The sequence below is a fragment of the Ixodes scapularis genome, unplaced genomic scaffold, assembly GCF_016920785.2.
Source record: "Ixodes scapularis isolate PalLabHiFi unplaced genomic scaffold, ASM1692078v2 PGA_scaffold0__279_contigs__length_252992795, whole genome shotgun sequence".
In the NCBI taxonomy this organism is placed as follows: Eukaryota; Metazoa; Arthropoda; class Arachnida; order Ixodida; family Ixodidae; genus Ixodes; species Ixodes scapularis.
In genome coordinates this window covers 52,523,049-52,539,445 of record NW_024609835.1, presented here as the reverse complement: position 1 = coordinate 52,539,445, position 16,397 = coordinate 52,523,049, and the positions used below count along the sequence as shown (strand labels likewise).

At 44.1% G+C, this 16,397-nt stretch overlaps 1 protein-coding gene across 1 annotated transcript; it reads left to right on the top strand.

Annotated features, from left to right (window-relative positions):
- The first annotated feature begins 1,492 nt into the window (after positions 1 to 1,492).
- On the top strand, positions 1,493 to 10,578 carry LOC115318929 (acetylcholinesterase). The gene is made up of 2 exons (XM_029978698.4): positions 1,493 to 2,985; positions 10,422 to 10,578. The coding sequence occupies exons 1-2, from the start codon at positions 1,493 to 1,495 to the stop codon at positions 10,576 to 10,578; spliced, it is 1,650 nt and encodes a 549-aa protein (XP_029834558.4).
- The last annotated feature ends 5,819 nt before the right edge of the window (positions 10,579 to 16,397 follow it).

Below are 16,397 nucleotides of genomic sequence, written 5' to 3'. Positions count from 1 at the left end.
TGAAGAAGAAAGTAGAAATATAGAAAGAATATCTCCTATAGAGTTGCGTAACATATGTTTACATATCTAAGTTTTCTGTGTCTTGTTTCTGTTATCCCATTTGATAATGTATAATTTTCTGTATATGACTTTTTTCTTCTTTTTTTTTTCATTGCACGAAAACTGTTTGTTCAATGGCTGCCGATAGGGCTGAGGGCTAGTCAAGCTTCTTGATGAAGCTTTTCCCATTTTGCTCCACCATTTCTTTAAATGGTAATAAAGATTATTAATATTATTATAATTCGGGTACAATACGTCAAGACGGATGAGTAAAGTGAAGGCGAGCGCCGACTTTCTTTTCATGCTGTGTAAAAATGCTTTACAATGCGGCGGGAATGTAACCATTACTTGAAAACTGGTTGTTTTGTTTATGAGTATAATAAAGACGTAATATACTTTTGTGGCCCAGGAATACGAATCCCAGCAGGCGAGCATGGCATTCGAAAATAGAGTTTTGTACCGTTGTTCATTGGCTTCTCTTTTAGCTCCTGATCGTTGGATCCTGCTCGAGGTAGATTTCGAGCCATACTGCGTCGAGATGCTCGTATCTGGCTTCTTGAGGTGCCGAGAAACGCTGCCAAAAGCGCCCGAGTACGAAAGTTGAGCAGCCGCGCCTCCAAAAAAAACGCTGTACGGATTGAACTGGCACTAAAGCGTCGATATCTAAGCTAGTATAGAGCACAACATTTAGTACGCTTGGGACACCTACATGACGCTCATGCAAGACAGAGATGACTATTTTGTATAACACACGCTTTACAGAAGTATTTCGTCGACGGCGCGTTAATCAAAACTGATACCATGCCACTTCCGCTTGGTAAATAAATGATGCACAGAACGTAATGATCGAAGATCTTCATGCAGATATTCATGTAACTACCGCACTCTATTGACACCCACGCCCCAAAGGCGCAATAAAATTTAAATTCAAGCTCGGCAAAGAAAGCCGTACTTTCTACTTTGTGTATATAGCCTAATTGTTTTTTTTTTATTCAATATGGCCACAAAAACTTTTTAAATGGAACACATATATTTCCAGTGAAAAAAACGAGCACCATAGAACTAATTAATTTATTATTTGGACGGATCATCTAAAGATAGGCCATAGCGATTGAGCCAATGTATTTAACACTTCTCAATTATGGCACATACGTGGGACAAACTGTTGCACAAAATAAGCTTTTAAAACGTGCGAATATATTATTTGATATCAAATTCTCTTTGTATTGAAAATAAACTGATAATGTTCGTTTTATTTGAGTCAATCTTAAACATAAGATAAAACAAAGGCAGATGTTGTCATCTTACAAGCGAATGATGGTGTGTGTCAATCCAGAAGGTCGTATCTTGCCGCGATGGTGTTTTCTCGTTTGTTTCAAAGCATATGTGAACATTGACTTCACCTCACGTGCTCACATTCATTGTGCTTGGTATGTTTCTTTCATGGCAGATCATGGAGGCCACAACACTTGTGGCATTTTGCCTCGTCCAGATCTTCCTCGCCTGTTCCCAAAACATTGCTCAAGATATCGTGTCGACAAAATCTGGAGACGTCCGAGGCATTTCGCTGAACACTACGACAGGGCAGCTACGAGCGTTTTTAGGCATTCCTTACGCGGAGTCCCCCGTAGGAGATCTCCGATTTAAGAAGCCCGAGCCTAAGCAGCCTTGGAACTACGTCTATAACGCAACGTCCCTACCGAAGATGTGCCCCCAACCCGATGTTTACCTCAACAAGTATTATTACGTCAATACAAAAAACGCAGTGAGCGAGGACTGTCTGTACTTGAACGTGTATGTTCCCACCACAAATAGACCTCTGGCACCTGTCCTCGTATACATACACGGTGGGGCCTTCATCTATGGGGGAATATCAATGAACATCACCGACACAACCGAGCTGAGTGTACGTGGCGATCTGATCACCGTCGCCATTGCGTACAGACTCGGCGCTTTCGGCTTCTTGAGGACAGACCTCGAAGACGTGCCCGGAAACATGGGGCTCTACGACCAAGCCTTGGCCATTGGTTGGGTGAAGGACAACATCGAATCCTTCGGAGGGGACCCCAACAAGATCACGTTAATGGGACAGAGTGCTGGATCTATCTCCATCGGAATGCACCTGATGTCTTCCAGGAGCAGAGGACTCTTTCATCGCGCCATCATGCAAAGCGGAAGCCCGTTTACAAGAATAGTGATCAATGATTACGATAAGGCACGCAGCGCTGCTAGGAAACTCGCCGAAGCCCTCAGTTGCGAGACAGAAAACCAAACGTTCAAGACCGCACCACAAAAGGTAATCCGATGCCTGCGGTCAAAGAACGCTTCGGATATTATTGACGCGACTGAAGGTTTTAGTTCGGGTGGCCTCCATACCTTTTATCCCCTCTTCGGTGAGGCACTTGTGCCAGAGGGACCTCTTGCAGCGCTGGAAGCCGGACACTTGCCCGCCGTAGACGTGCTTGGCGGAGTAACAGAAGCAGAAGGAGATTTTTTTGTTTACCATTTTCTCAAACCTTATCTCGATCTTTCCACCACTGAAGGGCTTAAAAAAAGAAAAGTAAAGCAATATCTTAGAATATTTCTGACCGGAACAATCGATGGAGACATGGAGCCCATACTAGATCGTTATTTTTCTGGTGTTAACGAGAACGATGGCACGGCGGCCCTGCGAGCAGGCTCTGATGCACTTGGAGATCTTCAGTTAAGCTGCCCTACGTTGGAATTCGCCAAGGGACTTCAACGCTTGAACAACTCTGTGTACATGTATAGATTCACGGTGAGGCCATCGTTCAGTGACTGGCCCAAGTGGGTTCGCACCACACATGCAGATGACATCTTCTTCAGTCTCGGGTCTATGTACAAAGTGGCGGACAACTTTACAGCAGACGACGTCAAAGCTGCGGACAATATGATACACATCATCTCAACGTTCAGCAAAACCGGGTGAGTATCGCCTTCTGCGATAGCATTGCTCCGTGACAAAAAACTAAAATTATTTAATGGTGTAGCCGGTTGAGTTCTCGTAAAGCAGTATTTAAAAGAGATGGCCTTTCACACACACACAAAATGAAAGCCGTTTACAACTCCATGTAACGCCGAATTAGAGCGCAGCTCTTGAGGAGGAAAATGGAAGGGTGGAAGATATACCCCTCCTCCCTCCTCCTCACCTCCTGACCCTGTCTGCTACTCCCTCCGAGCGGTGTCGCCGTCGCCTCACGAGGGTCACGTGACCTCACGGGGTCACGTGACGTCTGAGAGGTCACGTGATGATGACGATGACGTCATCACGATGGCGTCATTGTCATCGTGATGACGTCATTACCGTCATCACTGATGACGTCATTGTGATCGTCGCTGATGACGTCATCAGTGTCATCACTGATTTCGTCATCGGCATCATCACTGATGACGTCATCAGTGACGTCACCAGTGACGTCACGCGTCCCATAATGCACCGCGCGGTTACGCGGACGGCGACGGCGACGCCGCTCAAGCCTGAAACGGATGCCTATGAGCTGCGCTCTAAAAAGAAGGTAGAAATTGATTATTCGGGATCAAGAACTTCATGTATTTTATCTTTAATTTTCTTTAGAATTGCTTCGATGTCACGAGGGTAATAAACAAATGGCTGGCTTATATTGGCAATGAGATCAAACTTTAGGATTCGCTTTGCCTATCTTGTTTCTAGAACCGCTCGGTGTTTACACGCTTGTGGACTAGATTCTTTACATCATCAACGTTAATCGCACGGGAGGCACGATTGGGCACAAATGCTGCCTCAGCGTTCTGCTCGGGCTCCTGCTCAAGCGGTGCTTCGTTAATTGGACACTAGCCTTCTGCTACGTCTGCCATATGCGCGCCGTAAACAAATGATTCATAATTGTGTTGTCCCCCTGTATTTAGTTATCCACTTTGCCGCTAGGGTAGCGACGGCTGGATCTCCTCCCGAATAGTGGCAAGGGGTTTGTGTCCTGGTTGTTTTCCTATAATATTCGCTATCTAAATTATGATGTGGTTGATCCCTCGGGAGTATAAAGTAAAAATTCCATCTCTTTTCTTTATTTTTTCATCTGAAAGCTTATTTTAAGTTTTATTTCGTCTACATTTTCTTGCGTATTTTCTGGGAAAAATTTATAGCGAATGGTGATGCCGTCATTTTAAAGCTCATAAACAAGAAAGCATACACGTACACATAGCGGGGCAAAAACAGTACTAAGTTTTGTAGCACAACGAGCGTACGTGCTCGTTTTGCTCTAGGCGACACTCGTGCCAACAAGTGTCGTACCGCGTTGCACGCCGTGGCATGTGCCTTTAGGTTACCTCAACTATTTCTGCTTGGATACATTCTGTTTCGGTGCATCCGTAAAGGGCTATTCAACCAAGGGATGCTTTCTAAGAAGGGATGTGCGTGACGTCAGTGATCGGTGGAACCTGCGGGATTACCTTCCCGACTCTAGCATTTACGCGAACGGTGGGGGGCCGAGACGACAGGGATATCAGTGTTATCAGACGCATTTAGCGGTAGCACTGTCTGCAACAGGAGTCGGTGCGTGCTGAAAAGAGTAGAAAAATCACTGATCTCTATGACAATCGATCTTTTGCTAAATTAGCCAAGTACAAAGGAGCATGCTGTTAATGTAGTTACAAGCACTGCACGTGCTGGCTTCTCCAGCAGTAACTTTTCTTATGCAAATGCTTAAAACAAATGGCATCTTACACGCGCGTTCCTGAACGTTTTAATATTGTTGTTTACTTCGAATCTTCCAATACGGGGAAGGCGAGCGCGTGCGTCGCGTGTATATACATTCCCAGCATGATCCTTGACGCATGGGTAATTTAGCAATAGGTCTATTTGCTGGATCGCGCATCAGCGCTTGGAGATACGGGACGGCCATCTTGCAACCTCCTAAATTCGACCTTTTTGAGCGTTGAAGAGTCTGGGCGACAGCGTGCTGAAGACACGTTTTCTGCTCGTTCGTCGTCATTCGCTGAATACATCTTTTTAAACCTTGTTTAAACAGTGATAATGACCTTTCAGAACACGTGGAAGTGTTTATGAAAGCGCAGCGCCGCAGTAGAAACGCGCAACTCGTCAAAAGCAAGTCTCGCCGGTCTCGTGACGTGATCAAAGATTCTTTGGTACACCGCAATGGCGTCTCTGTGCCTTCGCATGCTTGGATGCCGTTCAAGAATCGATGCCGTGCGGATGTGTTGCGCAAATGCCACGTGTGGAGCAGCGTTTTACTTTACTCTGACGACTCTATTTATAAATTGCGGCGTTCGCGTTCCAGAAACCAGTTTGGTGCATTGGCGACAGAAGAGGGAGTGGGGGGGGGGGGGGGGGGGTATGGTGACGACGGCCCGTATTTTGTTTATTAGACTCTTCAAGCAATCAATTCCGTAGAAGGGAACTAATAAAAGTTGACGAAAGGCTTCTTTGTGGGATATGCGCTAGAGGCACGAAGTACCGACCGAGGAGGTGGAATTCTCGCTGTGGAGCAGCGGGGACACCTCCCGCTGCTCCACATCGTTGCTATAACCGTACTTCCATGTGATGTGATCCAATCAAATTTATTTTGTACATAGCCATTGTTAATAGTGCATAATAGCAACCAGACTTTTTGATAGAAACTCCCCGGAGCAGCTGGACGAACCAGAACTCCGTGACCGATATGTATGTAGCAAAGACATCTACGCGCGACACACCTTTAATACTTTCCCACGGCGTTGATTGTTGATCGGTATCTACACGTGCAAATGTGCAGAGACGTAGAACTTCGGCATAGAGACGCATCACTGACCACGCCGCGAGACTGGCGAAACTTGCTTTCGGCGAGTTATGCCTTTATCCTGCATTACTTCGCTTTCGTTAGAATTTTTCACGTGTTCTCAAGAATAACTATCACCGTTCTCATATAGTGTTGAAAAACCAATTCGGCGAATGACGGCGATTGAGGCCTCTGCAACGCTGCAAAACGTCAGCTTTATGTGTCGCAACATGGCCGTCCGGTGTCCGCATTCGCTGAGTGGGGAAGCGGTATCCAGCAATTGTTAAAGAGATCAGTGAGAAAAGTAGAGTCGTACATGGAATGGTGATATGTGATTATGGCAGCCGCGCTGATAGATGCAGAAGACGACGAACTGCTTCCTTCTAAAAGAAAGATGCCTCCTGGATGGATAGCTGCAACACAAAAGGTGCAGAATAAAAAAACAGTTGCATGAGGAGCGGCTTCATGGGCGCATTGATTAACATTGAAGACTCCATCGGCGTGCCTCGGACCACATGGGCGACAAACAACGAGGTAGAGGGCCTTAGAGTGATAAACTGGCATCTGAAAGTGACCCCCGATTGGCCGCCACCATGGTGCACGTTTTTGACTACTAGACACGTGACCTTATAGTTTTATGCCTAGATTTTAACGAAGTACCGCGCACAAATAGTTCCTTATTGATCGTGAAAAACAGTACCGACGATAAAAGTTATGTTTCGTTTGTTTTAAGCCCAAAGTGTGCTTTTACGACAAAATCTAGGGCAGCTTTGCAATGTCTCCGCTAGATGACGTCAGCCGCGGTGCTGCATTTTAAGTTTCTATCAGATCTAGACACTGACCTTTGGGGCTAACTGTATTGAGAAAATAGTTTATCATGTTTTCTACAGCGATCTAAATACAAATCTCGGTTCAGTTTTGCGTAAAAGCCACAGGATTTGGTACGGTCACCTTTGTAGTGTTCAAAATTGTACCAGGAGGCAGCCATGTGGTGATCAATTTTGTCTGATGAACGGGATAACTGTTTATCGCTCTTAGCCCCTCTATCTCGTTGGCAACAACGCAAGCCATAACAACTTAGCCGATCCCGATGCAACCGTCAGCATCTCGCTGAACATCATCAATAAAGTTGCCAGACACGCGAATAAAATACCGTCTACTGCAAAGAGATCCCGAGCAAAAGCTCCCATATCCCCCTGGGACGTCTACGTGAGCGCCGCTCCGCGCAAAAGCATGTCGTTGTTACCACGTGATGCTCATCCCGGGGAGCAAAGAGACGGGTTTCTCAACCTTGTGAATGAGGAACGACAAAATGACAATACGGTGTGCTGCTGTGATATATTGGAGACACAAAGTTTGTATCCCGGAGCCGCCAAATATTTTGCCTTACAACTACTCCATTCGATCAGGACGGTTCATTCATCTGTATATGTTTATGATTGCCTTTTAAGACACCATGTAAGGCTGTAAAAATTCAGTAGATAATACATCCCCCGCGCTGAAGCGTTGAACAAACTGTGACGCCCTGATTTTGGGTAGTATGGTTACCGATTGGGTTTCGACTACTCCTTATTTCTTTCCTAAGCTTTTGTTTTTAAGTGTTCAAGGACAAAAAAAAAACACATTTCGACGCCCCAATTCCGTTTGTTTCAACGTCGTAAGACAATCGGAAGTGCCAGATTCATGCCACCACCGCTAGGGTACGCGTCAAGCGTCCCAAAGGGGTTGGTTTCCTGTTTTTATTTTTTACTTTGGAACGCGTGCAATTGCATCTCTTGGCTCGCGCTCTTAGGGTAGCCTTCACCCAACGTTCCTAAAGCACTCAGTTGGGAAACTCTCCCTTGAAAGCCGAACCGCTCGCGTCCACCGAGACCAAGCCAAAGACGATCACTGCGCTGCCCTTTAGCAACGAGTCAAAACATGAAAGTTGATTTACATAGCTACTCCGAAATGGCACTGCGACATGGCGTCACCGGCCCTTGCGCGACTGGACCTGAACCAACACGTGCAGCCGTCCAGTTCCTGGAACGGTTGCTGCAGGAGAAATGGCGGCGTTCCGAACTTCGGTTCTCGAGTACTGATCGAAGCCGCTTTTTCAGAGCAGGCTCTAAGGCAGTTTCCCAACTGAGTTGTTCTAGCAACGTTGCCTTGACCTGGTGTTTTGACTGCGTTCGAATTTTTGTTGTTTCTTTGTATTTGCTTGTTGATCGCGTTCCGCACCACAGCAAGCACGCTTCTACATAAATAAAGGACGACAATCAAACACAACCCTAAAAATAGAGATCCAACGTACCGAGGCCTACTCGGCTCTTCTTCAGAGGTGACTACGGCGATGGCCTTTGAGGAGCACCATTTTTTTATCTTCTTTCAGTGACGTCTTTTATTCATTGATTTCGCAACCAGGGAGATTTCTCTCAAATGTTTACTTTCTATACTTCTACATGTGTGACAATGTGAGATGCTCAAGTTTGTCCTACCCGAAACAAGTGCTAGCAAGTCCCTTTTCACAGCACCCTCTGGGCAAAGCAGGAGGCCTATAATTAAAAAAAATTGTAAGCAGCATTTAAGCCGTCAAAACACCGATCACTAAACACCAGGCATTTAAATTATTGAACGTGTTTGCTTATGACAGTCACATCATCCGGCTATTGAAGTTCGTTCAAACTTAGGTATCTGTTCCTTTTTCTTTTATTCGGATAGTATACAGTTCCTGCAATGCTGCTTGTCGCAATAACCTCCACCACAACTCAAAGAGCACACCACATGTTCAGGACCAGCGGATTTTGTTATTAGCGTGCAAAGATAAAAGCCCATGACTATGTTTATTTATAATTTATTAGGGCTGGGCGTCGATTGAACTTCTAACCCAATAAATCGCCGCCCTTTAATCAAATAATTAATTCAATCAATTTGTCTGTTTGATTTCTTTGCATATTAATCATAATAAGTGAAAAACAATGTTGCTGCTGCTTCCTCTAAATATGTGAAAAACGGCGCAATATAGAAGTTTGATTATAAAGCAATCTCGATGAGTACTTGAGATTAGTTCAAAGACACTCAAACTCACAAATCTGTGCTTCAGCTGCATGAGGCAAAGCGGTTCTTTAATATTCTCCGACAAGAGCGACCTCCTTTGATCGTTTAGAATAGTCTGCTAAAACAAATGGACACTCCCGCAGCATTGAAGTGGCCGCGACACGTGTAACCTTCTGCACTTGTCTGGAGCCACAAATCGCGGCCCTACAATTTACTTTAGGTTAATTTTATTTTCCTAAAGTTTGCCCTTCGTGCATCGTGAGAACGTTTCATATTTAAGTTCTTATGGTTCGTCAAAATTTGAACGATCAAGCGGTTAAAAAACATTCTTCACGATTGAACCAATAATTAATAAATCTGTGGTTTAATCGATCAATTGCCCAGTACTAATTTGTTTTTTTCGATTTGGCCGGAAGTACGATGGCGGAAAGCTAACTAAAATCATGTCTGAAATAAAGTAAACAAGTATAACTGTGTTAAGCAAGATCAAATAAATGCTGATGTGTCGAATATACTATCCTTAAATATTTTTAGTGTAAACTAGTTAGCTCGAAATGGTACTTATAAGTGGCGAACTCATAGAAGAAAGATTGTATGCCTCAACCATTTTATAGATCTTTTCTACGGGTGGGGGTGTCACATGATGCTGGCCACATTGATCCTTCTAAACGTGCACATATTGAACTAGAAAAGGTTGATACCTGCCAAAAGGCCGATAAAATATTTATTAATGCCTGGTATAATTATACTCTCAATTACTTTTGAGTACTAAACCTCTGAATTGGAAAATATGAAGATGCAGTTTCCATTAAACTTTTTCTGGATATCATAAAAGAGCGACGAATCAGCGCACTTTATAAAACATAAGGCACACGTGGCGCTTATCAACTTCCTGAAGAAGACAAACACTTCAATCGAACGCATACTTAAGTTTCGGTGTTCTTATCAGAGCGCATCTCCGCTCCCATTGGCTAAAGCGCACAACTAACATCCACTGCCACGAACCATTTGCCTGACGAAGGGGAACTTCAGAATCAAAGCTTATCCTTTCAATGTCATTCAAAGAGCACGATATTCTATTTCGCAGGCTCGAGCCACACTTTATTATTTCCTATGAGGGAGGCGAGGCGGTAGTTGCGCGCTTTAGACTCAATATCCTTTTTGAAAAAAAATCGATGCTTAAAAACGTTTCAAAACTGTTTCTGTGCGTGTGTTTGTGTGTGTGTGTGTGTGCGCGCGTGCGTCGGTACGTGCGTGCCTGCGTGCGTGCGTGTTTGTGTGTGTGTGCTTGTTTGTTTGTGTGTGTGACGCCGAAAAAATGGTGTGCCTTATATTTTTGTAAAGGTTCTTGATGACACCAAAAGTTCCTTATTAAAACATATTTTTAAACTTACAACTTAAAAAGTTAATTAATTAAAAGTATCTTAGAAACTTTTTATATTCTTTCGGCCTAATACACTGTAAGTAAAAAAATACCTTCTACTTTTTTTTTATTTTCAACAGGCTTTTAAATAGCTTTGGTCAAATTATCATATCTTAAAGTGCTTATGCGCTTGTTGTTGTTATCTTTTACAGGATCCCAGAGACCCTAGAACAACTTCCCTGGCCAAAGTTCCAGGACAAAGGACAGTTTATGGACCTCAGTGTCGAAGGTTACAAGCCCGAGAAAGGAATTCTCCGGTCCGAGTGTGACTTTTGGAAGAAGGTTTTACCATTCGTGGATGGGGTATAAAATAAAAATCTTTTATTTAAGCAAACTATTTATTAGCAACAAGTGCCTCAAGATGATCAAGCTTTTCAAAAGAAAAAAGGTTAAAATTTTATGAGGGCGTAGGATGAACATTATGATCTAAACCCTGACACAAGGAGTAATAAAAGAACAGAAAACAATATCTTAAGGACAGTAATCCCTGGAGAAGGGAAAGAAGGGGGACAAAGGACAAGCACAAATCTCCAAACTCAGCTAGATGACTGGTGCGCGACTGAAAAAATCCGCCTGGTCTTTGTATCGAACCAGGGATTTCTCCATTTCTAGTGGAGCGTTCTACCAACTGTGCTAACCAGGAGCTAGCCATCAGTAGACCACACGGGTTTTAACAGCTGCGACCAGTCTAACACCAACAAGGGTGAACGGCCTGCCTTTTAAGGTTATGATGATAATGCAATTAACTCAAAGGAGCAGGTGAACTTGCACCCCGTATTGTCGACCTGTTCATGTTCAAGCCACAAATTTCGCCTTGAGTGAGCGGCATCCCCTGTTCTGGCTGTTCCATTGAGCGCTACGTAACGAAGCAGTTCTTCGGCCGCCCCCACGATGGCACCCCCATAAGATAAGACAAATTTCACGTGTTCTGTACACGATTGGTGAGCACCGTTCTATGAGCTCAACATTGCAACCAAATATTTCAAGGATCGTTAACATTTTCTTCAAAACGTATAAGTTCATACACAAGAAGGCTACAAATATTCGAGCTTCCAATTCGAATCAAGTATAATGAGTGCCCAAATAATTTGATTCCGCTTTTGGAGTCCTAAAGCTGAAGTTTCAGCTGAAGTCCAGACGCGAACGACGCTACGAGCTAATGAAACCAATCAAGCAGCCTCAATAGTGCAGGACACCGGGCCTTCTTGGTTTATGATTCGTTCAGCGATGATAGAACATGTACAGAAACTTGACGAACATTATGATGTCGCGCTTTTGACACTTCCTATCAGCTCGTACCCTCGGCTGCGTCTCTACTTAGGGTTGAAACTAAGTATAGTATTCGAGTTTTCGAATACTTCCAGAAATCGAAATATCAGCAATGCTGGAAAAATTTTTGGTTTATACAGGAATGCTTTTCATATGGTGAAATAGTACTCACAGCTCTGTGTTTGATCTAAAACAATCCCGCATTCAGAAGCCTTGAGTAAGAAATTATTTTCGCAAATAGTGGTTTGTTTCCCATGTTCCTCGAACGAAGTGGGCGTGTCCCCAGCTTCTTGGTTGCACTCCACGGAAACTCAAAAATCTCGTATGTCTTCACTTTGAGTTCAACTCTCTCGTGTTACCTGCAGTCAGCTATGTCTACAATAATCCTATTCTCGCTCCATAATGCGACAAATTAATATTAAAATACAAATAACAGTGTTAACTGAACCGAACTTTTTCGGTAACCCCTCGCTCCCATCAGCGTAGAGCTAGGTGTCCGTGCTAAGTGATGCTACACGTCACCCGATGCAGGAGGTTCAACCATATCCGCCAATTCATCCAGAGTGCTGCGTATTCACGCGGGAAAGTGTAGGCACATTTGTCAGCTGCGTCTTAACCCTTTTTCTATTATCGCGACCAAAGTGCCTGCATTTTGACGGAGGCTTATCACGGAGAAGGTGCCGTGGCACCGAGGTTTCAATTGCCCGTCAGAAAAATCCCCAGGTAATGAAAAATAATACTCAGTCCTCCACTTCTGCGCGCCAAATGACTTGTGTTAGTCTTGCACGTAAAAAGAACAACTAATTTAAGAAAAAAAAGAAGACTCGTTTTTTATGGAAAAAGAAACAGTCCCCACCCCTGTGTGCACTCTTATTCGGAATGCTAAAAATGTTACGCTTTACTTTGTAGCAAAGACGTACCCAGAAATTCCTCCAGTATTGTGCCGTGGGGATGAAAGATTAAATAAATTTCTGGGTGCTTCAATGCTTTTAATTGCGAACTTAGACCGGAACTGAAACCAAACACAAAAATTAAGGACGTTTACAATTTTGTGTAACTTCGAATTAGAGCGCAGCTCTTGAGGAGGAAAACGGGATGGTACGGAGGGGAGGGTATGCCCCTCTTCCTTTCCCGCTAAATTTAGCGGGGAAAACTTTCTGCTAGATTTATTGGGAAAATTTTACCTCGTGACGTCACACGTGACGTCACCGGGGTAAACTTAGCGGGAATTTGTTTCCGCCATGTTTAGCGGTTTAGCGGCTGTCCGCAGAATTGCGCGTACACTTCCTTTTCAGCGTGTGGATATCAAGTTCCCTAACCTCTTCCAGCCACTTTTAAACGGCTCTAGACTTCTTTCGTCATTTTCTACGCGGGCTTCTCCATCTTGAATGCCAGAACTCTCGGTATGCGGGAAAGTATCCTAGTGCTTTTACCACGCCACTGGAACATGTTCCACGTTATAATCGCAGGTGTGACTGATCCTCTTTTTAGCGTTTTTTATTGTTGTTCTTTTACCTGTTCCAAATGGTGCTATTTTCATTTTTTTTCTTACAACATATTGGATTTCGGAACTACGTGAGCGGGGGTGAGGCTAAGCAAAAAAGGTTTATAGAGCGCCCCTCATGCAACCAAATTTTGATAGTCTTCGTGATAGACCGTTCCCACAATCAAAGGCAAATTCTCCCAATGTCTCGGACGCCAAAGAGTGTTTGGAAGCGACCGAATGTGGCTGAAAACAGTCTAATCCTGCCGTCAGATTTGACGAATCCGTGAATTTTTCAGGTTTACTTTGAAAGTTACTTGGTTGCTAAACATCAAATATATACGAAGGATTTTTATTTTATTTGTTTCGTTATTATACAAGAAACGTAAAGAGAAACATGTTGAATAATATTTTTTTAACAGGTGGAAATAAAAGGCTCTGAATATCTCACTGCCTGTTCAGCGTTTATACTGATATACTTATTATTAAGCTCTTGTCTGTTCTTCCTATTTGGATAAAACTAACAGTGAAATAAGCTGTGCATTGTCACATTTCTAACAATCTACGATCTCAAAGGCTCCACCAACAGAGCGAAAGAAGGCTCATGTTCCACACATAAGTGCTTCCGTCCGCTGAAAGCACTTGCGTTGAAAGCACATAGAAGGTCGCTAACTGGGAATTTGTGCTCCCCGAGGTTTTTATTGTAACAGGACCACTACCCAGAACACAATTTGCAGTTTGAAATTCCTTTTCTTTCCGCCCGAAAACAGCCGGTCGATAATTAACCGGTTTCAGACCCGTTCACTCTCTTTCCTGTGCTCGTATGGTATTCGAACTATGCTATGTGTGCCAAATATATTCATAGTTGTGGGTAATCTAAGGCACACATTCAATATTAAAAATATTAAATAATGTTAACCCGTTTTTGTGGCCTCCTAGAAGCTGTGCATACGTTGATCGAAAAAGAAAACAATGTTGCACAGATCATGGAAGTACGTGTACACGTCATTCGCAATATCGTGACGTAAAGCGGGCTGGACGACGCGATGGCGGCGCACGACGGACCAGCGTTGCGACGGACGTGGGGCCTCTACTTCGGAACTGTCATTCGTGCTGCCGATCAATTGATCTTCAAGCGCAGAACATCGAGCGTAAGGAATAGAAGTGCGAAACAATCGCACGACAACCGTTGCACGCGACTTAGTCGTCTGGTTCACACGTCGGAGAAACGGAGGAGAAAAAAAGCGGGGTCGGGTGTAGCCACGTGACTTCCGGCCATGAGCTTTCGTGCTCGTGTTTTTATTTCGGTATCAAGCGGTTTAGTTGTTTTTTTTTTTCTTTGTTTACTAAGCACGTACGTGACTATGGAGCAGAGTAATAATTGTGTAGTCCCCGAACACCATAAAAAAATTGCTTGGCTAAATATTTAAAAAAAATGTTTGGGAGTGTAGGTGTCTCTTTAAATACGTTGAACTGTGATTATTTACTTAATTGTACACGCTAAAATCGTATACATACTTTAGTGTAAATTCAGTTAAATACTCCTGTGACTTTGGTGAAATAAATGCATTTTTATAACGCCGAAACATGACAACCGTTGACGTATTATTGCAAATAATCAACCTGTAACCAATATACCTTGTCACGACTGAGATGCAAAAGAAGCCTTAATTGTTCAATAAATAACAAATAAATTGTGGTAACTCGAGCAATGGAGGAAGAGAACGTGCACGAGCGGACGGGCGAGCTCGAGCAATCAGGAACCGGCCACCATCGGGCAAGCATCGTCTAGCACAGCCTAGCCTGTATAAATATGTAAATAAACCGCGATTTACTACATTTGGCGACGAGGATGGGATCCAACGTTATCCAGGGTGCTGGACTTTACCTTGAACGGTTGGCCCAACTCAGTCCAAGACAAGGTGCTCCGGCCTTACTTTGACAAGAGGGACCAGCTATCCACAGACCAAGGATGTCTTCTGTGGGGTGCCGAGTCATCATACCACCATCAATCAGAACGCGACTGCTGCATGAACTCCACGAGGTCCACCCAGGCACAAGCCGCATGAAGGCCAAGGCTCGGAACCATCTTTGGTGGCCAGCGTTGAATAAAAATATAGAAGAGTTCATCAAAAAGTGCTACGCTTGCGCGTCCATGCAAAACTATCCGGCGGCAGCACCGCTACACCCATGGTCGTGGGCAAGAACCCCGTGGGAGAGAATTCATGTCGACTATGCTGAACTGAACAATCAGCACTATCTTGTAGTCATGGACAGCTTCTCGAAGTGGATAGAAGTTCTACCTACAAGGACGACAACGGCAGCTCGCACCATTGACATGCTGAGGAACCTCTTCGCGTCCTATGGAGTTCCCTCTGAGCTTGTGTCGGATAATGGACCACAGTTCGTCTCAGGGGATTTCGACAACTTCTTGCGAATGAAAGGGGTGAAGCACATTCGCACACCGCCATATCACCCGGCATCGAATGGAGCTGCTGAGCGAGCAGTTCAGACATTCAAGCGAGCTTGGATGAAAGACTCGTCCATAGGAAACGCACAAGGAGAAACAGAAAACCAAAGGCTGGCCAGATTTCTCCTGAGCTACCGCAGTACTCAGCATACTATAACAGAGAGGACACCGGCTGAGCTATTCCTCAAGCGGCCACTTCGAACCCGTCTTGACTTGATAAAGCCAAGTACGGAGCGGACCGTCGTCAAGCATCGACGCCAGCAGCAGTTTATTTATTTACATTTATTTACATACCCTCAAGGCCCTGGGGGCGTTACAGAGGGGAGTGAGTGAAAAAACAACAACAAACAGTAATAGAAGACATGGAATAGGTCACGGGTCACTTTCGCAAAAATAATTAGTAACAGCACTTTTAAACACATCTAACGAGGGTAATAATATTAATGACGCCGGAAGGTGGTTCCACTCTGGTAATGTCCTAGGAATGAAAGATTCGTGATAGGCTGAGGTTCGAGAATGAGGAATGCCGACTTTGTACTGATGATCAATGCGTGGAGAAACGTAAGGTGGGACGAGGAAGAGCTTTTCTTTAAGAATGGGGTTAGAATTATATATTTTATAGAAAAGACATAGACGAGAACACTTACGGCGCAAAGAAAGCAGTGGCAAGAAGAGAAGAGATTTCATGGATGATACACTAGCTGTACGGTGATAATTGTTAAGTATGAAACGAGCGCCGCGGTTCTGAACTGACTCGAGATGAGAAGTGAGCGTCGTCTGACCAGGATCCCAGATTGAAGCTGCATACTCTAATTTTGAGCGAACCAAAGATTTGAATAATATTAGTTTGAGAGAAACTGGTGCGAGAGAAAAGTTACGTTTTAGGTAGCCTAACATAGAATTGGC